At 53.7% G+C, this 23246-nt stretch overlaps 1 protein-coding gene across 4 annotated transcripts in view; it reads left to right on the plus strand.

Annotated features, from left to right (window-relative positions):
* vps13b (vacuolar protein sorting 13 homolog B) overlaps positions 1-23246 on the plus strand; it is a 226534-nt gene that overhangs the window by 82760 nt on the left and 120528 nt on the right. For all 4 annotated transcript variants that reach the window (XM_084708357.1, XM_084708365.1, XM_084708349.1 and 1 more), the window contains 3 exons: positions 9976-10097; positions 12357-12501; positions 21015-21142. In XM_084708357.1, the coding sequence (XP_084564483.1) occupies positions 9976-10097; positions 12357-12501; positions 21015-21142 (395 nt within the window). The remainder of the gene's footprint in view (positions 1-9975; positions 10098-12356; positions 12502-21014; positions 21143-23246) is intronic.

Raw genomic sequence — 23246 nt, forward strand, 5'->3', positions numbered from 1 at the left:
TCTGTTATTTCCTGCCCTCCTCACACTTGTATACGCTATCTCCATCCTGGATTGTTCTCGGGCGCCCCTCCTCCCCCTCTCTGTCCCTCTCTCTCTCTGTCTTTGTCCCCCTCATGCCCCCTCCCCCTCGCTCCTTTCCTCCCCTCCTTCCCACCCTCCCTCCCTTAATGAGCATGCCTGACTGACCCCTGCCAAGTCCTTGTGACATCACTGCCCCCTAGTGGCCTCTCTCTCTTTCTCTTTCTCTCTTTCTCTCTCTTCTCTCTCTTCTCTCTCTCTCTCTTCTCAGTCCAGTGTCCATGCCCAGTCCAAGTCCCTCTCCATCCCGCTTTTGTGTGTGTGTGTGTCCATGCCTCGTTTACATGACTAAGAGAGAGCCCAGTGTGCAGGAACATTGGGAAACTGTATCAACGTCTGGTCGTGGGTGACAGATGTCCACACCAGCCGGATGCTCCGGGCGGCCCGGCCCGCGGGGCTAAAGGTATATTTATGCAAGGCACCGTGTGAAAGCGCCGCTGTCGTAAACACGGCTCAGCGCTGGATACGGAGCGTTCCGGAAGAGGAATGTGGGCCCTCGCTGTTCTCTCTCTCTCTTCTACAAATAAATATTTGGCGATGACTATATGGAGACCGCTCAAACACAGAGAGGGTCGTTTTCTTGTCAAATAAACCTGCAGCGTGGTTGGGGGCGGGTGCACAGATGTGCATGTCCTGTGGCACACACACAGAGAGAGAGAGGGTAGAAAGAAGGAAGGAATAAAGAACGATAGAGGGGGGAGGGAGAGAGGAAGTGAGTGATACCTTTTCAGAACTGTGCGAACCAGCTGCGTTCAGTGTTCTCAAGTGTCGGCCTGGTTCGACTGAACGTCCCCTCCGCTCAGGGTCTTAATGATCACACTACGCGCCGTTAGCGACGCCGACACGTGGCACGTCCTCTGAGAGAGGGAGCGACGATGCAACCACGTCTTCAAAGGAAGCTCAAAGGACGGCCGTGAGCGAGAGGGTGAATGACGAACGAGAGAGTGAGGCAGGTCTCTCCGTCCTCGGGGCCAGGTGGACTCTGATTGGACGGCCTCTCCCGACCGCCGTCCTCTGTAGCTGCTCCAGGAGTCTGCCGGGGGTGGGGGGGGGGGGGGGGAGAGAGATGTTTGCTGGGAATCGTTCAACAGCGGCCCGGTTCTGAAGGAACAGTGTTTTCATCGAGGGACGCCGCCGCTCGTAAACAAAACACGCCGTGAACTCCTCACCCGCAAATTCCGGCAAATTCCGGCACTTTCATCATATCAATAGCTTCACGACGCCTCCTATCTCTCCCTCGATCAAATCTGGCTTTACGATAATTCTCGATGTTAAGAGATTTGGGTTTCCTCATAAAGTGTCCTTATAATGTAAGGTCGTAAATAACTACAGCAGATTAGCAGGGCTGGGCTGTGTGGGGTTCAAAGCGACCGTGGAGTAATTACTGTAGTATTTCTTCTCGCTCCGCGCCAGGCTCCACATGGACATGCAGGCTTCATTCTGAACCTTGTAAATCCAGCCCGCCGTGTTTTCTCTGCAAAGCTGCGCTGTAATTCAAGGCTGTGGATATTCCCTTCCGACCTTGTCCTGTCGGCGTTGCGGGCTTCCCTCCCCCGACCCGTGACCCCCGACCCCCTTTACAGTGTCAACGAAGGAGGACCGTGGATTGGGAAAGGGCGAGGTGTCGATCGAGGCCGACCGGGATCAGCCCGTGTTGTCGTGTGTCAGTCTGGGCGGCTCGGTTGTGCTGGGGGGGTACCAGGTGGTCTGTTAGACTGGGGAGGTTGGCTGACGGATCTCTCTTCCAAAGCTGGTCTGGGGCGTGGTGGCTGCATCTCCCAGCAGTGAAGGTCAGGGCGGGGTGGGGGAGAGGGACGGTGGGAGGGGAGGGGAGGGGTGGGCGTAGGAAGGGAGGCGGAGTGGAGAGGAGGGGGGGAGAACGGAGTGGTGCGCAGCCAGAGATATTATCACCCATCCCGAGGTATTAAGAGACAGTTCATGGCTGGGTGAGCCAGCAGCAGTCCCCGTGCCTTATCGCTCTCCCTCTCTCTCCGCGTCTCCCTCTCTCTCCATTTCTGCCTCTCCATTTCGGTCTTTTCTCTTAGTCTCGCGCTCCCCCCCCCTCTCTCTCTCTTTTTTGGTCTGTCTATCTGTTTGTCGTCGTCTCGCTCCCTCTCTCTGTCGGTCTGTCCTTTCCCCTCTCCGCCTCTCCATCTCTGAGCAGCAGCGTTCTGTTCGCTAATCTCGTCTTGTTCTTTGGTCGTTTTTGGAATCCGTCATGGAAAATTCTGGACGGGAGATATCATCACCGTCATCTGTGTCCGGCCATAAACTGGGACTCTGACCAGCGCTGCTCGCTGCTGTGGTGCCTAGAGAGCCTGGTGATGCCAGGCTATGTATGCCAACAGTAGCTCCAGATACAATATGCCCCACGCTCCATGTGAAGGTGTGTTCGTCATTGGATGCCATGGCGACTGAAATCCTTATCTACTTTCAAGGCTTCGGTCATGGAAGCGAAGCCTGGAAAGGTTTGCCTGTGCGTGTGAGTCTGCACGCGTGGCCAGTGTCTTAGTTCTGCGTCGTGTGCCAGCTACGTGACATCATTCCCCTCAGGGTTCACGACACGGACGCCGTTTTCAAAGACTCGAGTATTTTTGCAACACTATCCTCTCCCTGATCCAGCACTGCTACAGGGTCGCGACCTTTATTAACCAAAACATGCCCTGGCCCCGGTCCCGGACCGTTAGATAATGCTCTGTGTGTCCATGTTGACCATCCCAGGGGCAGAGCGGGAGAGATCAGGACACATTCCTCCATCCATCCCTCCCTCTCCTCCTGCCTGTTGTCTGGTTTTAATTACTCTCTCTCTCTCTCTCGCTGCACTTGAAGGTGGTGGAGGTACACGTTGGCACTTTGCCAGCGGCCAAGGTTTGGGGGGCGGGGGGGGGGGGGGTTGACCCCCCCCTGCTCTCTCCTCTCCTGGGTCAGAAGGAGAAGATATGAAACTCCTTTGATGTGGGGATTTTTTCTTCCTGTCATTGTAAACAATGCATCCCTCAGCAGCTGTGTGTGTGTGTGTGTGTGTGTGTCTGTGTGTTTTAGAGAGAGCACGTGCCTTCTCTTAACTACAGAGATGCCAGCGGGGAGAGCAGGGTGGTGAGGTGATGTATGCCCCCCTCCCCCCATCTGCCCCCCCCCCCTCCTGAAACATCCATACACATGCACAGCTGAGGGGAGTGTGTAGACACAACACTGGAGATGAAAGAAGAGAGGAGAGATAAGGGGAGGCTGGTGTGTGCGTGGAGGAGTTGTGTGTTGTCATATTCATCATGCCTTGCTACATGGTCATTAGTCTTAATACTACCCTAGCTGGCCAGATGTCTAGTGTGTGTGTGTGCGCGTGCATGTGTTTGTAGCCAAATTGATTATTTCACTGAGGGAACTTACTGGTTTAGTTGCGTGGAGGAAGACAAATAATGCTCTACAGTTTCAGCCACTTTTGAGAAATGGTGGCACAATCTCTCGCTTTCTTTTTCTTTATTTCTCTCTCTTGTTCTCTCTCTCTCTCTCTCTCTCTCTCTCTCTCGTTCTCTCTCTCTCTCCTTCCCCCCAGGCAGTGCTGTTCATTACCTCTCGGTGTAATTATTTTTGTTTTAGTCTCATATTGCTGACATTTCAACTCAGGGGTTCCTCAATCAGGATTAACCCAGACCGCAGCACTCACACTTCACAGCCCCTCTTTACAGCAGCGCTTGTTGCCTCCAATTTCAGTCAAATTAAACGTTTATTTTATTTAAGCGTTCTTTTTTTCAGGGGGGCCCTGGGTCCTGTGAAAACAAACCAGACTCCAACTTCTTTGATTCGTTAAGAGCTAGTGTCTCCGCCCTCACTGGCACAAAGTAGGCCACTGTGCAGCGAGGGCTCCCGATCTGCCCCCCCCCCCACACCCCTCATTCCCCCTGCCAGGGTCACGACCTGTTTGGGATCGGATCCAAAACCTTCAGGTCACGTGGGTTTTCGTGACCCGTGCGTTAGTGACTGTGTTGACTGGCCGTTGTAGGCTCACCTACGTTCAAAATGAAGGCGCTGTAGCAAACTTTGCCCATCTCTCTCTTTCTATCGCTCTTTTCCCGGCCCTCGGCTGAAGACACATTTTTCTCTCCCTCCGCTATGACGCTCTCCCTGGTTCTCTTCCCCAAAATGGACAACCGCAATGGCCTCACTGGGAGACAGGGCGCAAAGGAGGGAACAGAACACAGCTCAAAAGTCTCCGGACATCTCCGGGGATGCCGCGAGTCTAGACAGAGAACATTTTCACCGCAAGTTAAGTGTGTCAGGGGAGCCATTCATCCAGGAGCGTCTTGGACCACTTCAGAATCTGCTGGCGAGGCCCTGATACGTGTGTGTGTGTGTGTGTGTGTTCAGCTCGGATCTAATGAGGACATGGGACGAGGACCATCCCCTCTCCGTGGCCAGACAGTTCGAGTGTTGGAATGTCCCAACTGACCTTCTGTTTTTTGTCGTTCTTCGGCCATTTTGAGGGGGGGGGGGGGGGGAGAGACGGGTGGCGCTGCGCTGCGCTCTGATTGGTCCCTGACTGTCAGCTCTGTTGGTAAACATCTGATTACAGGAGGACGCACAGCCACACTGCCGGAGCTTTATTCTTCAAAGGCATGCCCTCCTCCCCCTCTCCCTCCTCCTCCCCCTCTCCCTCCTCCTCCCTGCTGTGAGCAAGCGGGGAGTATTTGATGTTCGGTGCGTGCGTGTTTATGTTTGTCGACGTATCACTGTTAATGGCAGTTTGGTGTGCGGTGTTAATGAAGGTGCGCCCAGCAGTGTGCATGCTTGCGTGCGTGCCTGTTTGTCTGTTTCAAACAGGGAGGCTCAACCGTAAACACGTCCCCCCTCGGAGAGATCGTTAGGCTGCGAGCCCCGCAGGGAGATCACTCGGTAGCGGTGTCTCTCAGTGTTGAGAGACTCTTGTCTGACAGAACTGTGAAGTCCTGGTGTGTCTCAGTAATTACAGACTAGAGATACCACGGGCATGTCTCTCTGAGAGGACCGCGTCCTGCTTGTTGCTTTGCTTCATTTGTGTGTGTGGCGGTTTAACTCCAGAACTGGATGTTTTCAAGTGCGTTTGATTAACATCCCATTTGACATGTTTTGCTCCCGTGTTGCATGCATTGCGCTGAATGAACTCTCCTAAGTTCCCCTCTAGGACTTCCCGGTGTCTGTCCTGCATCTGACCTGGTAACTCTACGTTCACAGCGCAGGCCTCAGTATTAGACCTGTTATCAGGCCCCTATGGCAACCAAGCACATCATCAGCGGGGTCACGACCGTATCAGTTGAAATGAGCCGATCCTTCTCCTTCATTGCTAGCCTCGAGTATCCCTCTCTCCTCCGCCTGGCTTCAAATTGGCGTATCCAGTGTCCAATCCTCCCCAATCAGCAGTGAGCTCATCCTTGGGAGACGGCGGCGTGTCATCACGGTCACCACTTCCTGGTTCTCTTCCCAGGACATGGCTGCCATGACGACCCAGACCCAGAACCCTCCTCGCCTGCAGATGTCCCGCTCAGCCTGAACCTATTAGGCCAAATTGCTAAATGGTTGAAATGTGCAACCACTTAAGGCTGTGTCTTAAGGAGCTGTAATCCCCAGTCTACCATGGGGAGGGCGAGGAGGAGTGGGAGAGAAGAGGGTGTCTCTCTTAAAACACGATTCGCCGTTTCCCCGGCAACCCCCTCCAGATGGGTCTGTAGTCAGATGTATTTATAATTCTGTCCTGGGATCAAGCAGCGACACCTTTGGGGACTGGGTGACGCATGCATGCATGCATGCGCACGCACACACACACACACACACACTGAGGAGGAGCAGTGTTGTTGCATGTTGCTGTAGCCATGGATACCTGAAGCCACAGGCCTGTAGGTCAGAGATCCTGCTCCTTCACTGTGGAGCTGCTCCTGTACAGAAGCACGGACCTGTCATCCATGTTCCTCGGGGCGGGGCAGCTGGGAGCAGCAGGGGGAAAGGCAAGGAGAGAGGGAAGGAGGGATGAGAGAGGTGAGCTCATGAAATGAAGAATCCTTTTCTCTGGCTCCCAGGTGACCTCCCTGTGTGTGTGTGTGTGTGTGTGCGCGTGTGCGTGCAGGTGCGTGCAGTTAGGGTTTGGCTAGCAGCGAACTGTCTCCTCACGTTGCTGTCCGAGTTTGTGATCCGTTGATCTCTTCAGCTCTGTGCTCGTCAGTCGGGTCTCCGGCAAACACGCGTCCTGTTCCCGCAATCAGACGGCCTCGTCTGTCCTCCCTGACTCCTCCGCGATGACAGGGGCGGAGTCACGTCCGGGATTCCCATTAGCCATGACTTTCCATTAGAAGGAAGAGGAATAGAGAGATGGGGAGAGAGAGAGAGAGAGAGAAAAGAATAACTAACAGCTGAAGCGACGATCTAGAGGGCTCTGCTCTAGTTACAACCATGGCAGAGGGAGCTTCTGCACACCCGTACGAGCGTGTACACACACACACACACACACACACACACGTGCAGCATTTTGCTTTTCATCGCCAGGGGGGCTAATGTGAATTTATGAAGCCCCAGAAATGCGGTGGAGGGGATATCGATGGCCATGCAGTCGCTTATCAACATCTGGACCGGAGAAAGTTGCTTTGCCCTTTTTTCGCTCTCTCCCTCTTGTTCTCTCTCTTTCTCACTCACAAACACACAGTAAATGATGGTTGGAGTCCATAGATAACAGCTATGAGTCACCAGGCCCCAGCCGATGGGACAGGGAACCAAAGCGACGGGGATGAATGCTCCCCTCTGACAGGGGGGGGAAACATTAGGATGAGACGCAGCTTGTCGGGCGCCTCCGCTGTGTCCCCCAGCATGCCCTCCATCCGGTTCACAGGGGTACGTCTGGCCAGTCACGCGCATCCGTCCCGCGGAGCCACGACTCACTTATCACATTGATTAGGGGGGTTGACATCCCAAAGACCTCCATTATTTGTCCCTCTCAGGGCCCCGTAGATGAGACGGATGTCTGACCTCCATGCTTCTAACTGGGGGGTTGGGGGGGGGGGCAGACTGGAGTGCAGACCTCGTTGGCTGCTCTCCATCTCAGCCCCTCGCTACTGCCCCTGACTCTGCTTACTGGGGTAACTGTAGACTCGCCCCATGGGAACTCTACTGCTAAGTTAGCTCCACTAAACTTCCACTTGAATACAGTCCAGTGTGGAAGCTAAGCCAAGATAAACCAACCAAAACTCCCTATTGAAAACCAATATAGTCCATGTTCTGAAGCTAAGCTAACCCTCTCGTGTACGACAGGCCAACGCGCATGCTAAGCTAAGTGTGAGGTTGTTCTCTCACAGTAAGGCCAGGTTTTCCGTCCTGAGGGTCTGTTTCCAGTCAAATGTGCCTGTGTCCTTCCTGAGCTCCCCTGGCTCCTGTGGTGCTGCTGTTGCCCCCCGGGCAGTGCTGTACACACACACACACACACACACACACAAAGCTGAGGCCCTTCCAGAAGTGTCAACAGCTCCAGGTCTCCTCCAGCTCCAGGCCACCACCAGGAACACCTGTTGAGTTCAGCGTGCCGCTCCAAGACACCTTCGAGTCATGAGCTCATCGGAAAAGCAATTAAGCGAAGGCCCGCTCTGCCGTAATGTTTTGTTTTGCTACTTGGCTTCGAAATTAACCAAACCTGTCAGAAGCCATCTGGCTGACGGAGCCTTTATTTATTTATTTATTTCCACTGGAGTGCGGCTGGCGCTCGCCCTCCTCACTACAATGAGCTGATTCTGAGGCGGGATTAGCTGGACTCACCTCGGACACTGGGGTGCCTCCCGCCTTCCCCCTTGGCCTTATCCCTGGCCTCTCTCCCCACCCCCCCGCCTTCCCCCTGGCCGCCTTCCCCCTGGCCTTATCCCTGGCCTCTCTCCCCACCTTCCCCCTGGCCGCCTTCCCCCTGGCCTTATCCCTGGCCTCTCTCCCCACCTTCCCCCTGGCCGCCTTCCCCCTGGCCTTATCCCTGGCCTCTCTCCCCACCCCCCTGCCTTCCCACTGGCCTTATCCCCCCTCCACGCCTCTGCCCATGCTCTCCCCAGACTTCTCCCTGTCCTCCCCCTTGGCTTCCTCTTCATTTCCCCTGGTCTCACTACCTGGTCCTCCCCCTGGCCTTACCCCAGGCCGTGTTACCCCTCCTCCATCATGGAGGGATGACGGACAGCCTTGACCCTCAAGGGGGGTCAACCCTCCATGTTCCCTAATCAACCCCCCCCCACACACACACACACCCCTTTTGAATGAGGGTCTTGCCCCCATGTCAACATAATCAGCCCATCTCTCTGGACTAGGCCCTCTGCCCAGTCTGGCCTCTCTCTCCCCACCGTGACCCTTACTTTAGCCCCAGGCTGCTGTGGGGCCTGTTGTCAGACAGCCATAAAACAACACTGGCAACATCTCAGCCTGTTTTTACTGTTCATGTTGGGTCACAAATGAAAACGTCTTGACATTTACAGCTCCACTGTGGGTTGGCAGGGAAGTTGTGTGAGCATGTGTGTGTATATATGTGTGTGTGTGTGTAAGAGAGGGAGGGCGAGTCGGTATGTACGTGCGTTCCAGCACATGTGTGTATACCTTTGTGTGTGTTTTCACATCTCTGAGCCCTGAAAGTCCTCACGTTCTGTTCTGTTTGCTGAGGAATTACTTAGGAAGTTATCCAAACAGCGGTGTTATCGTTGTCATCACTCCTCTGTAATTACCATACCACCCTGTTTGAGCCTGTGTAACAACACAGGGAGGCTCCGCTGCTTGTGGATGCAGTCTGCCAGGCTGCCGGCCCGGCCCAGAGCAAGGTGTCATCCAGGGGAACGCAGAGTCAACACAGAGTCGACACAGAGATGACACAAGGACACGGGCGGGCGTTTGGTTGAAGGGACGTGTTCAGAATGCAGGGGTCAACGTGCACATGCTCGGAAGACAGATGGGCCGAGGCGATGGCTTCCCCCTGTGGTGCTCCACCGAGAGGCTGGGGGGAGAGGCTGTGTGGCTGAGAGGCTGAGAGGCCGGGAGGCTGAGTGCGAGAGACTGGAGGGCTGGGAAGCTGAAAGTCAGGGAAGGTTGGAGGCTAAGGGGAGTGTTGTTCTCTGAACTGAAATCTCCGTCGTCAGCCAGGAGAGAACATCTCTGGGTCAGAAAGCCTGTCCCATCAGGGCCAGGCTAGGCTAGGAGTGGGCCAGGCTAGGAGTGGGCCCCAGGGCCTGAAACAGTAGAACCGGACAGAGCTAAATCCCTTGGTCTTAGTCAACAGAGGGGCCTAATGTCCTCACAGCACCCTCAGGGACGAGGAAGTGGGGTCGGCACGCCAGACACACACCTGCAAACACACACACACTCGGATACGCGCACGCACACGCACACACGTGTACACACCCAATCTGAAACATACTTATACTTGCAAACACGCGCACGCTAGACACACACACACACACACGCACACACGCTCCATCCCTAATCCCGCCAGCATGGCAGCCATTACCGGGAGAATCCTTCTGCATTACCTCAGGCTCTGGCTGTTGGTAAAGATTATTAGTTAGGAACAAAGTCAACCCCCAGAAAGGCTTGAGTTTCATAGAGATTTATCAAAAGAAAATGTTATTCTTGGCTTTGCGCGACACACTTTGAACACACCACTGGAACCCAGTGTGCTTGGGGCGCTTGGAGCCCTCACGTCATAGCCCTCAGGCGGGCAGCAGGGCGAGACCACATACCTGCTGGGGGTGGTCCGGGGGTAGGACCGGAGGTGGAAGTGTCATGGTGGCTAATATGTTTGTCTCTCATCTCTTGCTGTCATCCCACATACTATTTCCCCTCGGGCTCGGGTCTCTCCAAGCCTGTGTCCCCATGGTTGTATCTCTGGGTGTGGTAACCGTGTGTGCGTCCTGTGTTGTCCAGGTGCTGTGTTACTGGTCAGTGTCCAGGGAGTGGCGGTCAACGTGGATCCAGTCGTCTGCACCTGGCTGCTGCACCAGCCCCAGAGAGGCCCCAGCAGACAGCAGCAACAACTACAGCAACAGGTAAACATCCTCTCTTTATCTGTCTCTACGGAACGCCTCTCTCTGTCTGTTTTTTGCTCCCTCCCTCTCTCTTTCTTTCTCTTTCCCTCTCTCTTTCTCTCTCCGTTTCTCTCTCTCTCTCTCTGTCTATCCTCCTCCTCGGTCCTACCTCTTCCATGTCGAGCTTCTCACCGAGCGCCATCCAGTCTTTCTCTGTTTATTTGACGGGGGTCATGCTGCTGGTTATGGACACTGCACACACTGTATGTACACACACACATGCACAAGCGCGCGCACACACACTCACACGACATTACACAGGTTCACCCTATATAAATACATGAATGAACGTATCTTAGTAATACTATCCATGTTCCCATGTTGGGGGGGGTATTCTCATCCGTTTTAGGCCTCCCACCGTTCTGGAAGGCTGTGTGCTGACTAGCAGAGTCTGTACTCCAGCAGCAGCAGCTTGCTGGGTGTGTGTGTGTGTTTGTCTGTGTGTGTGTGTGTGTGTGTGTGTGTTTGTCTGTGTGTGTGTTTGTCTGTGTATGTGTGTCCTGCTTTTCCTGTCACGCAGGGTCTGGGGGTCAAAGCTTCTTGGGGAAGCACATGTTATTAGTTGAACCAGTGTCAGTGTGAAGGATGCACTCGTCTCTGTCTGGCTGCCTTTCTGCATGTCTGCCTGCCTGCCTGTCTGCCTGCCTGCGTGTTTGTCTGCATGTCAGTCTGCCTGCCTGCATGTCTGTCTGTCTCTGTCTCTCGCATGTCTGCCTTTCTGCCTGTCTGTCTGTCTGCCTGCATGTCTGCCTGTCTGCCTGCCTGTCTGTCTGTCAAGGCTGAGGAACCCAGCCTTGGGCTGGAGGACAGGCAGAGCACTGAAGGACGAGACCTAGACTCTGGCTGTTCAGGGTCCAAGAAGACAGACGTGTGTTGGCTCTGTTTGCTGTGTATGAGTGTGTGTGTGTGTGTGTGTGTGTGTGTGTGTGTGTGTATGTGAATGTGAATGAGTAGCAGGGAGTAGCTGACATGATGTCACTCAGCAGGAATGACTGATGGTAATTGTTCAGGTACTTGGTTTTAGCGTAAATGTTCAACTCTGGTCAGGCACATATTTTCCATGAAGGATAGATGTATATATTTAGCTCATTACATATTTAGTCAAGTTTCACCTCAAGGGAAAACTCTGTTTCCACTGGATTTGAAGGTCATGCAAGTGTTTTTTTATGGATTTGATGTATGTGATCATTTGTGATGCCTTTCAGAGAACTAGTTGTCACCATGTATGTGTAAGCACATGTACATGCATGTGTGCGTGTGCGTGTGTGTGTTTGTGTGTATGTGTGTCTAGTAGACACTTGGCCCATGCTCTTGCAGCTGGGTCAGAGTTGCAGCTGGAGGATGCCAGTGGCACATCAAGGTTCCAGGTTGTGTGTGTGTGTGTGTGTGTTAGGTCCAGCAGTGTGGGAGGCCGCTCAACACAAACACCCACACAGCCTTCAGCAGCCATGTTGATCTTGGAAACACTTCTGGGTCACTGCTCTCTCTCTCTTTCTCTCTCTTTTCTCTCTCTCTCTCTCTCTCTCTCTCTCTCTCTCTCTCTCTCTCTCTCTCTCTCTCTCTCTCTCTCTCTCTCTCTCTCTCTCTCTCTCTCTCTCTCTCTCTCTCTCTCTCTCTCTCTCTCTCTCTCTCTCTCTCTCTCTCTCTCTCTCTCTCTCTCTCTCTCTCTCTTCCCTCCCTCCTCTCTCTCTCTCTTTCCCTCCCCCTCTCTCTCTCTCTCTCTCTCTCTCTCTCTCTCTCTCTCTCTCTCTCTCTCTCTCTCTCTCTCTCTCTCTCTCTCTCTCTCTTCCCTCCCTCCCTCCTTCCCTCTCCCCCTCTCTTTCTCTCTCTCTCTTTCCCTCCCTCCCTCCCTCCCTCCCTCCCTCCCTCCCTCCCTCCCTCCCTCCCTCCCTCCCCCCCCCTCTCTCTCTCTCTCTCCCTCCCTCCACCCTCACTCTCTCTCTCTCTCTCTCTTTCCCTCCCTCCCTCCTTCCCTCTCCCCCTCTCTTTCTCTCTCTCTCTTTCCCTCTCCCTCCCTCCCCCCCCTCTCTCTCTCTCTCCCTCCCTCCCTCCACCCTCACTCTCTCTCTCTCTCTTTCTCTTTCTCCCTCCGGTTTCTCAGATGTGCTGCCTGTCCCTCACTAGACTCCCTAGGGTAGAGCAGTAGTCATGACTACAAAAACGACCATTCCCATGATGGGAAGTGTGGGCGCGCTCAGTCATGTTGTGATGTCATTACAGGCTGCAGGCACGGTTCCCATGGTGATGCCCATGGCTAAACGGAGGGACGACGACATGTCGGTGGGGAGCACGCCATTGGCCAAGCAGCCTTCCAATCAAGCCTCTGACTATGCCAGCAGCCCAATGAAAACCAAGACAGTGACAGGTAAGGGATTTGTGAACCCTGAACCCTCTGCAGCATGACGGAGCAGGTCTCTAACAGTTATCTCCTAGGTGACACTTCTACATGACCTTTGACCTGCTAGGCAGCCAGTACGTTCCCCCAGGCTGTGGCTCTGTGTCCATCTGGCTCTCCGTTCTCATTGGCTGGATTGTTTGGGTCCCTCCCATCAGCCTCTTTTCCACTTTAGTTGCCCACGCCGAGCAAAACACACACTCTTGCGTCATTGCGTTGGTGTTGCTGCTGGGTTACGTATAGACATAAACACACATACAAACACACGAGAAAAAAGTAATCATTTAATTGTTAGACCCGACTCCAATTCTCCTGAAAAGCTTTTTCCATCATGGCATCTTGGTGTTTCTAAACTGGAAACTGTGAGCCCTGAGGACTGACGATGGAGGGATGGAGGGGTGGTGGGATGGAAGAATTGATGGATGGAAGGGTGGAGGGATGGAAGAAGGGGTGGAGGAATGGGTAGAGGAGCGAAAGAATGGATGGATGGAAGGGTGGAGGGATGGATGGAAGAATGGATGAATGTAGGGGTGGGAGGAGGGAGGAAGAACATAGAAGTGGAGAACAAAACGAGAGGATCGAGGGGTGCAATAGATATAGCCCTGGTGACTGGAGGGATCTCTGTAACCCCGGTAACTGGGGGGGGGGGGGTCTCTGTAACCCCGGTAACTGGGGGGGGGTCTCTGTAACCCTGGTAACTGGGGGGGGGGGTCTCTGTAACCCTGGTAACTGGAGGGATCTCTATAACCCTGGTCACTGGGGGGGGGGGGGTGTCTCTGTAGCCGTGTTAGTAGCTGTGTGTGACAGATCCCAGGGTCAGCCTCCCTCCAGAGGTAGTTTTCCTGCAGCTCTCCGTCTCCATTTATAAACCCTCTCCTCCACACTATTGGTATTTAATTGAAGCGATTCACTGGAACACGCTGGCACTTGCAAACTGGAAAATCGATTAGGACAGTGTTTTAGAGAAGGGCCTCAGATGTCTGGCTTGTTTGGACCCGGAGCAGTTTAGACTTGAGCCACTCCAAAGTGTCTCCTCTCGTTCCTCACAAGCCGGCGCTGCCAGAAGATAGTAGAGCGACGTCTGGGGAAAGGAAGGAAAAAAGCGTGTTGTTGTTTCTATCGTTCCTCGGAAATGTATTTTGAGCCGTGCCCATGGTGAGGTCATGCTCTTACAGTAAATGTGTGTGTGTGTGTGTGTTTCACCATCCAGTGTTTTGATAGGAAAAGGCTCCTAAGATGGTTTCTAGCCCTAGACGATCCATTAGGGATCTTTCCCCACTCTTTTAATGACTTTGAAAACGGGCAGTCGAAAGGTCAGAGCTCTACTCTCAGTCCCTCCCTACCTCCCTCCCTCCCTGCTTCCCTCCTTCCCTCGCTCCTTCCTATCAGCCTCCCTCCCTCCTTCCCTCGCTCCCTCACTCCTATCAGCCTCTCTCCCTCCTTTCTTCTCCTCCCCTTATCTCCACCCCTGCCTCCCTCCCTCCTTCTTTCTCCTTCTCCCTGGCCTCACCCTCTTCATACTGCTCTCCCTCCCACATCTCCTTCAGCTCTTCTAATGGCTTTTCCATGCGTCAGCGTCTTTGCTAACCCGCATCTCTCCCCCCATTACAGGCAGTCAGTAAACAGTCAGTAAACAGTCCGCTTGGCTCCTACAGTCTGCAGGCTTCTCTAACAGGCTGCGGTGTGTCAGTAGCACTCCTAAACACACACACACACACACACACACACAGCGAGCGCACACACATGCCACGGTATACACACATTCAGTACGGTCCAAAACACCACAAATCAAGATACTTATACTTTTCATTGTGAATACAATAAAAAAGTTATTATTACACAATCATTTCAGTTTAATAATCTGATTCATAATATCTTTTACTTTTCCCTCTCTTGCTTTAAGGACAGCATGTTCAAACTGACATGTACTCCTCAAGTTTGGGCAAAAGGGTTGATGGCCCAAGTTATCCCAGCGTGAAAAAAAAAGAAAAGAAAAACCTACAAAAATAATTCTTGTTATTTCCCAGAATGCTCATCTTTTCTAAGCCCATTTCAGACTTCTGGAACCTACTGTACACACAGACACACACACACATACAGTAAACACACGTGCTGTAGCTGTAGCCATGTTGCTAGCTGTAGCACTGCCTGCCTGTGTCCCCCTTGCTTGTGTTCACGCCTGCCTGTCAACTCATCAGTCTGCCAGGGTGGACGTCTTCCTGTCCATGGCTGACCCTCTGAATACTGTCCCCAGCGGGGGACACACATTCACTTTCCTTTTTCCTGGATGATGCAATCCTGGGAGGAAAGCCTCTCATGTGGCCCCCGGTTCTCTGTGACACTGTGTCATGTGACCGCGCCTTCCTGTGTGTGTCCAGCAGATATGAGATGTGCGGCTGCAAGGCGTCCCTGACCCAGGCAACAGTAAACACCCGCAGCATAATTACAGTTGAAAGTCTTTTGCTGAGGCTGAAGCAGATTTCTCGAGGTGTGGGACTGTGGGTGCGAAGGTGCCAGATGAAATGACAGATTCGACGTCAAGGTGGCCGGCTCCTGGTGGACCGACCCGCCCCTGTTCCATCCAAGAATCAAATGTAGCCACGGTTACAGACCCCCTCCGGCCCCCCCCCCCCGCCCCTCTGGCTTGCTGTTCTCGTTAGGGAGAACAACAGGCCTTCGTCAGTCCTGGTCAGACAATTTCCCTTGCTCTCTCGCTCTCTCGCTCTCTCGCACTTTCACTCTCACTCTCACTCTCTCTCTCTCTCTCTCTCTCTCTCTCTCTCTCTCTCTCTCTCTCTCTCTCTCTCTCTCTCTCTCTGTCTTGCCCTCTCTCTCTCTCGCCCTCTCTTTCTTTCCCTCTCTCTTGCACTCTGTCCTTCTCTCACTCGCTAGTGCTCTGTTTCCTCTACCTACATCCCTTTCTCCCGTGATTGATTGGGTGTTTCATTTCTTTGCTGGATGGCAAAGGACTGCAGGGCCATAGTCTCCATTGGCCAGGGCTGCTGGTCATGGTGTGTGCGCGCGTGTGTGTACATTGAAGGATCCTGGTCAGGCTTGAGATATTCTAAAGCCCCTTATTTGGTTTAATGACATTCTAATGGTTATTCTGTCTATAAATCAGTCTGTACCCCAACATGACCAGGAGTTGATCATGTTTGTCTGTGTTGACAGTGTGGTCCTGTGGTATTAAACAGAATTGAATCCATTTTCGTTTTTCAACGGTCGCTCACTGTACCGTACACACAAACTGCACACGCACACACTCCTACATGAGTGAGTGTGTGTGTGTGTGTGTCTATCACTAATACTGGCATGTTTACCCAGACATATGATGTAGCTGTTTAGTTTGGAGTGGAACATGAAGCTGTGGTGATGCAGGGAGGCGGGCTTCTCCAGTTCTGGACCCCAGTTCCTCTCCTCCGACGCTCCTTAATCTCATCAGCCCTGACACAGGAAGCGCCCGTCAAATTGATAATTGCTCCGAAAAATGGATTACGTTGTTGTAAGAAGTGAATGTGTAATGGCCGGCTCCATTTTCTCTGTTGGACAGGCTACAGAGCCTTTCAGCGTTTTTTTTTATAGTTGCTCAATTGTAATTTGGCATTTCTCTCGGTAGCTCTAATATGTTTGTTTTATGGTAAGTCTGAATCAACTCTGGGGGTAGATGACAGGGTTGATTTGGGGGTTATTTGTGGCGTGATTTCCCTGTGGGGTTCACGGTCGTAATCACACAGACGGTTTCTTTTTCCCTCCCTCCCCTCGGTCTGTGTTTGTGTAAACAGGGGGGGGGGGTCGTCCTGTGTGTTTGCCAGTTGGAGTCGACACATGGTTTTCTGCTGCCCTCCCCTTTGACACGGGGGGAATAAACACAAGGGGACAGCGCTGGGGATGAGGTTGGGGGGGGGGGGGGGGCGGTGGTTTGGGATGAGGTTTGGGGTGAGGCTGGGAATGAGTTTGGGATGAGGCTGGGGCTGTATTTGGGTCTTGGGGGATGAGGCTGGGTAGGTGGTGGTGAATGGGGGGGGGGGGGGGGGGCAGCACCAACATCTACCCCTCTAGTAACATGCCATAGCCCACAGTAGCCATGCACATCCTGTTGACCTGGCCTGCCCGAGTACCTCAGGGTTACAGCAGGGACAGATCGTGTGGTTGGGTCTGATTCTCAGACTCTGGTGTTCTCTGACCGGACGGACGGGACACAGTATGTTGTTGTTCCGTCCGATGATGTCCTCAGCCAAGCCTCTGTAGATATGTCAACCACACATGCACCCTCAGGCAGGTCATCGAGGTTTTGATTTCTCTCAGGGATCCCCTCTGAGTCACGCACGGTCCACCGAAGGTCCAGAGGTCCTTCATGACGATGCGCATCTGCTCCGAGCAGCTCTGGAGCTCTGGGGAGACCGAGTGTTATGTTGTTGTGTTCCTCCCAGACCATAGCTACAGCTCTGGGGGTTGGAGGGGGTCGGAGGAGGGGGGAGAGGTGCTTGGGAGTGTTCAGGCAATATGCTTCGAGACATCTCATCTCCTCCGACTTCGCTGGAGGCACGTTGATGTCATCGCAGCGCTGTGGAAATCCTCCGTCGGTGGAGAGCGGTTCGCTGCATACACAGCTGCAGAAGTTAGACACCAGACTTGAGGTCTTTTATCATGGTCATGGCGGGAAATGGGAACGAATGTTGTTCCGTCCCTCCGCCCAGAGTGCCGTTAAGCATGAGGTTTTTTTTTTATGTTATTGTCCTCTGCAAGAACTCCACGGACCAACGACTTAGATGAAAAACAAGTTGTTCTGGCTCGGCCCCGGGTTCCATTTCTCCCTCCTCCCCTTCAATTACACCACAAATTGGTTCTCATAAAACCATCCGTAAGTATTTTCTTAAGCGTCCTAATGAAAGCGTTGTTGGCGCGCGGCGCAGTGCAGATCGCTAACCTCCTGAGCCTCTCATTGTTTCTCAAGCGCCTCGCAGAGTCACAATGACCTCACCGGCCCCGATTTGAAAATCCTAAAATTAGCCCCTGGCGCAGTCAGAGCACGACTCCAGCCATCACTGCTCGAAGATGCCTGGTCTGACCTGGAGATGATGGGAGGGGCTCCTTTTCTTGTATTCTTTTTTTTGGGGGGGGGTGGAGAGGGAGGGGGGGGAATAAAAATGGCGTAAAGGAGTTAAAGGACGGGAATGTTGTTCTTCTGGAGGATTCCGTCAGGAGACATGAGTGAGAGGCGGAGAGAGAAAGCGAGAGACACGGAGAGACTGCAGTGCTCCTCAGGCCTGGTAGCTTGATGGAAGTCAGTAGGTTTGTATTGGCTGCCGTGTGCTGTGGGGAGGGATAATGTTTTCATTGTACAGTTATTGATGTAGTTTCATTTTTCTTTCAAAGTCAATAATGTATCTGAGTAATGAAGAGAGGTCTGGGGAATGTAAACAGCGAAGGAGGGGAATAATGAGAGGGTCTCTGGGGAGGTGGGCGGGGGGGTGCAAAGGTGCTCTCTCTGGGGGGGGGTTCTGTCAGAGCCTACTACTGATCCCTTATAAATAAGCAAAAATCCTAGTGCAGTGTAGTGGATGTAAGATGGAGGTGAAGAGGAGGAATTGAGTGTGTGTGGGTGGGGAGGGAGGGGACGAGGGAACGAGGCGGTGGGGGTCAGCCCTCTCAAGACCCTCACGTCAGTTAAACAAAGCCATGGCGGTTTTCCCAGGGAGCATTGCAGTCAGGCTGGCAGCCGCCAGACGCCTTCGTCTCTCCTCAGCGCTGGAGGGGGAGACAAACACACACGCACGCACAGACACATACCACAGTTACCTTGACTTTCTTCCCGTGGCTAGCCCTAAACCCACAGGCCTCACCACCTGAGAGCGATGAGAGAGGTCGAGGGGGAGGGAGAGAGGGAGCCAGCGTGAGAGAGGTAGATTAAGAGGCAGAAAGCTAAACATCTCTCCAGAACCCCGTGTTCTCCAGCTTTCCCGGGGTCTGTGGCGGTCTCCTCAGCACCGCGCTGTAACAAATGGAGCCGCGTAAATATTGAAATAAACACCGAGCTGCATCCAAAACAAATAGGCCGGCCCCGTTGTGAAGGCGCTCGGCGCTCGCCTCGGCGTGCAGCTGTAACAGAATATACAACACTTCGTTTTACTGTAAACCGCCGTTAATGGGGAACATACCAGAGGTGGAGAAGGGAGGGGGGGGGGGTGGGGGCTGGCAGCCATTGCCTGCCGCTGAGAGGTGGAGGGACAGAGGGATGGAGGTGGGAAGGAGAAGGATGTGGGTGGGAGGATGGAGGGGGAGAGGGTGATTGAGGGGGTGGAGGGACAGAGGAATGGAGGTCGGAAGGAGAAGGATGGGGGTGGGAGGATGGAGGGGGAGAGGGAGAGTGTGATGGGGGGTGGAGGGACAGGGGGATGGGCGATGCTGTTCTGCCTTGGGGGGGAATGTTCCCTGTTAAGGACACTAACAACTAATGTTGTTATGATGTTAGTGGTGCATGGTGATGGGACTGGGGGGGGGGGGTGTGTGTGTGTGTGTGTGTGAAAATACATTGTGTGTGTGTGTGTGTGCAATATGCTTTCTCTGCCCCCACAAGTTTATGGCTGAGTGTTGCTCAGCTCATGAAATGAGGCAACACAGATTTGCTTCACACGATATTGCTTTCTAATTGGCCTTCTCCCGCTCCCTCTTTCTCTCGTTCCTTAGCCTTATCCCCCCTCTCTCCCTCTCTCTTCTTCTCTCCCTCTCTCTTCCTCTCTCTCTCTCTCTCTCTCTCTCTCTCTCTCTCTCTCTCTCTCTCTCTCTCTCTCTCTCCTTCTCCGTCCTCTGCTTTCATGATTCCACGATGTGACAGTTGGAGCAGTTAAACACAATGAATCATCACCTCCCTGCCCTCTCATGGCTTTACGACTGGCAGAGAGATGTGTGTGTGTGTGTGTGTGTGTTAGCGGCATAAGGGGATGGCACAAGATGAAGACCATTCATACTCAGAGGTCTCGTTGGTTTTGGAGACCCCTCTCTCTCTCTCCTACACACACACACTCACACACACTCACACGCTACAGTGCCGCTCCTCTGGGTTCCGCCCCTCTCTAATATTCTCATCATGTGTGATGGATGGTTCCGGTAAGCCAGGGGGACGGTCGATGAGGTCGTGCCCACAGCCGAGGCTCCAGAGCCGGGCTGCTACTCCGCTGAGCTGGCCCGGACCCCTTGCTCCGTAGGAGCTCAGTCTGTGATGAGAGCCGAGGGCTAATGGTATCGCTAAGCGCTAATGGCTCAGGGTATCATGTCGTGTCTCTGCTGTCGGAGGTGAGGAGAGGACAGGAGGGGGTGGGGAGGAGAGAGGAGGGATGGTCGGGGGGGGGGGGAGGGTAAGGGGAGGAGACGAGTAAAGGAAGGGAAAAGTGATGGTGTTGTTTTGGATGTTTGGGGAGATGGCGGGGGGTAAAAAGAGTGGTTGGTCTGACATCATTGGGGTGTGTGGTAGTGCTGCCAGTTCTGATTACCACCACCGGATACACACACACACACACACACACTCACATACACACACTTATCCTGGGGTTAAGCCTATCCTGTCTAGACAGACAGGCCACATGACACAGTGACAGAGTGAATCAGCCAGACCACAACCTTGTCAGACCCCACATTCAGCCCTTCAGACTACAGCAGGAACCCTCCATCCAATGCAACACACAGAACAACACAGAGACACACCAGCCCACTACTGCTCACTGGAGAACACAGCCACACACTGTGCAGTACAGTGGAATAGCAGCTCCGCTTAGCGTGACAGCACACAACACAACATCACACAGTATCTCATAACATAACTCAACAGTTTACAACGTAAGTATAGCAACATCTGCAGCATAATCCCAGGACATGACCAAGCTGTCTGATGGTACATGTAGCACCTGGATTCTGGAGAACGTGAGAACCGAGGCCAGGCGAGATGATCGCCCAACACACACACACACACACACCTGGGAGCTCAGTCACCCCGCCCTCAGCGTGGGGCAGGACGCCGAGGCAACCGCAGGCCCGCTCACGGGACAGTCAACGTTGTCTCCGTCGCCGTGGCAACCCCTCCCCGCAGCGGTTGCCGTGGCGACCCCGTCGGCTGTTTTGGGCGCTGTTGTGGGAAGTGTGGGGGTCCCGGGGAAAGGAGGGGGGGGGGGGGTGGGGGGGGTGACATCACCGCTTGTTTCACGGCAACTCTGGGATCGCTCCTTGCTGAGCAGGCGGACTGATTTAAATCATGGAACATGTCTTAATGTCTCTGCTGAGAACCTCAGGTCTGCCGCTCGCTCCCGCTGCTCTGATGGCTTTACCATCCACAGACCTGGGGCCAGGACATCAGCTGCGGATACCGATACTGCGGGACCTACGCTGAGACCAGACCTGGCCCTGACCTTCCACATCTACGAGTGGTAAAAACAATGTTATTTTGCATGATGTAATGTCTTTTTCTCTCTCTCTCCCTCCCTCCCTCCCAGAGTCCCGTCCTCTGTCCATCCCTATGAAGGTGCTGCCCCCCTCGTCAGAGTCCTGGTCCTCACCCGAGGAGAGGATGAAGCAGCTGATTGGCTGGGTCTGGGACGCCGTCAAACGCCTCACACTACAGGTACACTTCCTGTCGGGCTCTTCCTGTTCCACCCTTGTCTTATTGTCACCCCTCTTCTCTCTCTCTGTCTCTCTCTCTCTCTCCCTCCTCTCTCTCTCTCTCTCTCTCTCTCTCTCTCTCTCTCTCTCTCTCTCTCTCTTCGCTCAATCCCTTTCTCTCTCTCTCCTCTCTCCTCCCAACCCGGCCTCTTCCTCCTCACCTCCTAGTGAACCTCATGTTCTGACCTTCCATCTATCCGTCATCTTCTTCATTCCCGCCAACCACACTCCTCCTCTTCATCTGCATGACATCATGCCTGTCTGAGGTCTGTCCTGGTCTGGTCTGGCCCGGACCAGCCCAGCTCAGCCCGGTTCTCTGTCTGCGGCTTTTCAAGTCCTCTGTTCATCGTTAGGCCGGTTTACATACGTATCGTCTGCCTCACTAGCTGCTGGCTGTCGAGCTTACCGACCGACCGACTGACTGACTGACTGTTAGCTGGCTGGTTGTGTGTCTGGTCATTGTGCTTTGAGAGCTTCAGTAGAACCACATCAGAACCCAGACCCATCTGAGGTTCATAAGGAGCCACCCACCAAACCTGGGACAAATAGTCTCTCGATGGAGGGTTGTGTGCGTGCGTGATTGTGCACTCTTACGTCTGCGTTGGCGTAAAAGCCGGTGCATGTGTGTGTATGCATGGCCGCATGTTACCCAGCCTGTGGCAGTCATGCTGGAAGAAACCCTCAGAGGTTGGCTCGTTTCTGAGTCCTGGTTCCGGGACCAAACCATGTAGCAGCAATTAGGGCCGGTCCGCTCCGCTGACATGCCTGTGGATCCGGCCCAAACCCACCAGCTGCCGGCACCACTCTGGAGATCCCCAAACATTACTGGTTCATTTGTGTGTGTGTGTGTGTGTGGTGTAAACAGAGAACCTAATGGGCTGCACGGGCTACAGATGGGCCCAGTCTGGCCTGGTGTGTGGGAGGGGGGGGGGGGCAGCTTTTCCATCTCTAAGAGGAAAACTAGACTGGAGGATTTGATGATTGCATGGTGGGTCTAAGGCTGAGGTGGCACCGCGAGGATGTGGATGTGTGATAGCTGGAAACAGTCTCAACTGGTGAAAACCCTCTTCATCCCTCTCTCTGTCTCTCTCTCTCTCTTTCTGGTAGCTACAACTATGCCGATACACCACCCGTCCCCAACCCCCCATTTGGGGTTAGGCTGTTTTGTCGCAAAACCCAAATAGTCACTGGAAAAAGACACACAGCACAAACACATACTGTGTACCAACTCACCACACACACGTTCACACACACACGTTCACACACACACACACACGTTCACACACAGTCTTTCTGTCGCTTGCGTGCAGCAAACTGGATGTCAGCCCATGAGTAGTTGTTCCCAGTGATGTCCCGTTAGGCATGACTTGGAGGCAGATTATGATCTTAATCCCTGCATGTCACAGTCTGTCAGTGCTGCTGCTGTCAGCCCAGTACTGCTGGAGAAGCTAGCTGCCCCAGCACCAGCCCTGCACTGCTGCCCTGTTAGTCTCAGTCTGGGTGTCTCTCCCTCTGTCTGTCCCTCTATTTCCCTCTCTTTCCATCCCTCCTTCTCTTCCCCCCCACTCTCTCTCCCTCTTTCCCTCCCTCCCCGTTTCCCTCTTTCTCTCCCTCTGTGCCTTTCCCTCTCTCTCCCTCTTGCTTGCTCTCCCTGTCTCTCTCTCTCCCTGTCCCTCTCTCTGTCTCTCTCTCTCTCTGTCTCTCTGTCTCTCTCTCTCTCTATCTCTCTGTCTCACTCCCTGTCTCTCTCTCAGGAGGTTCTGAGTGCAGGCATCATGGGAGACGTTCCTGGTCTTCTCCTGGATCAGCCAGGTCTAGAAGTACCAGATGGGCCGTTAATGTCTAAAGCAGGCCACGGAGACGGATCCATTTACAGCTGGGGCTCCGAGGACTGCCATGGGAGGGGGGAGGGGGGGGGGGGGGTCCACAGTTGAAACGGTAGTTCATCAGATCAGATCACTCTCAGGGAAGCGAGGCAGAGAAAGATGTGTTTCCCACACTGAGCAGTGAGGTAATAGTGACATACCTTCCAAACCCTGCTTAGCCACTGGCCTGGGCTGTCCCAC

Source organism: Hypomesus nipponensis, chromosome 2, assembly GCF_054491055.1.
Source record: "Hypomesus nipponensis isolate SF chromosome 2, ASM5449105v1, whole genome shotgun sequence".
Taxonomy (NCBI): Eukaryota; Metazoa; Chordata; class Actinopteri; order Osmeriformes; family Osmeridae; genus Hypomesus; species Hypomesus nipponensis.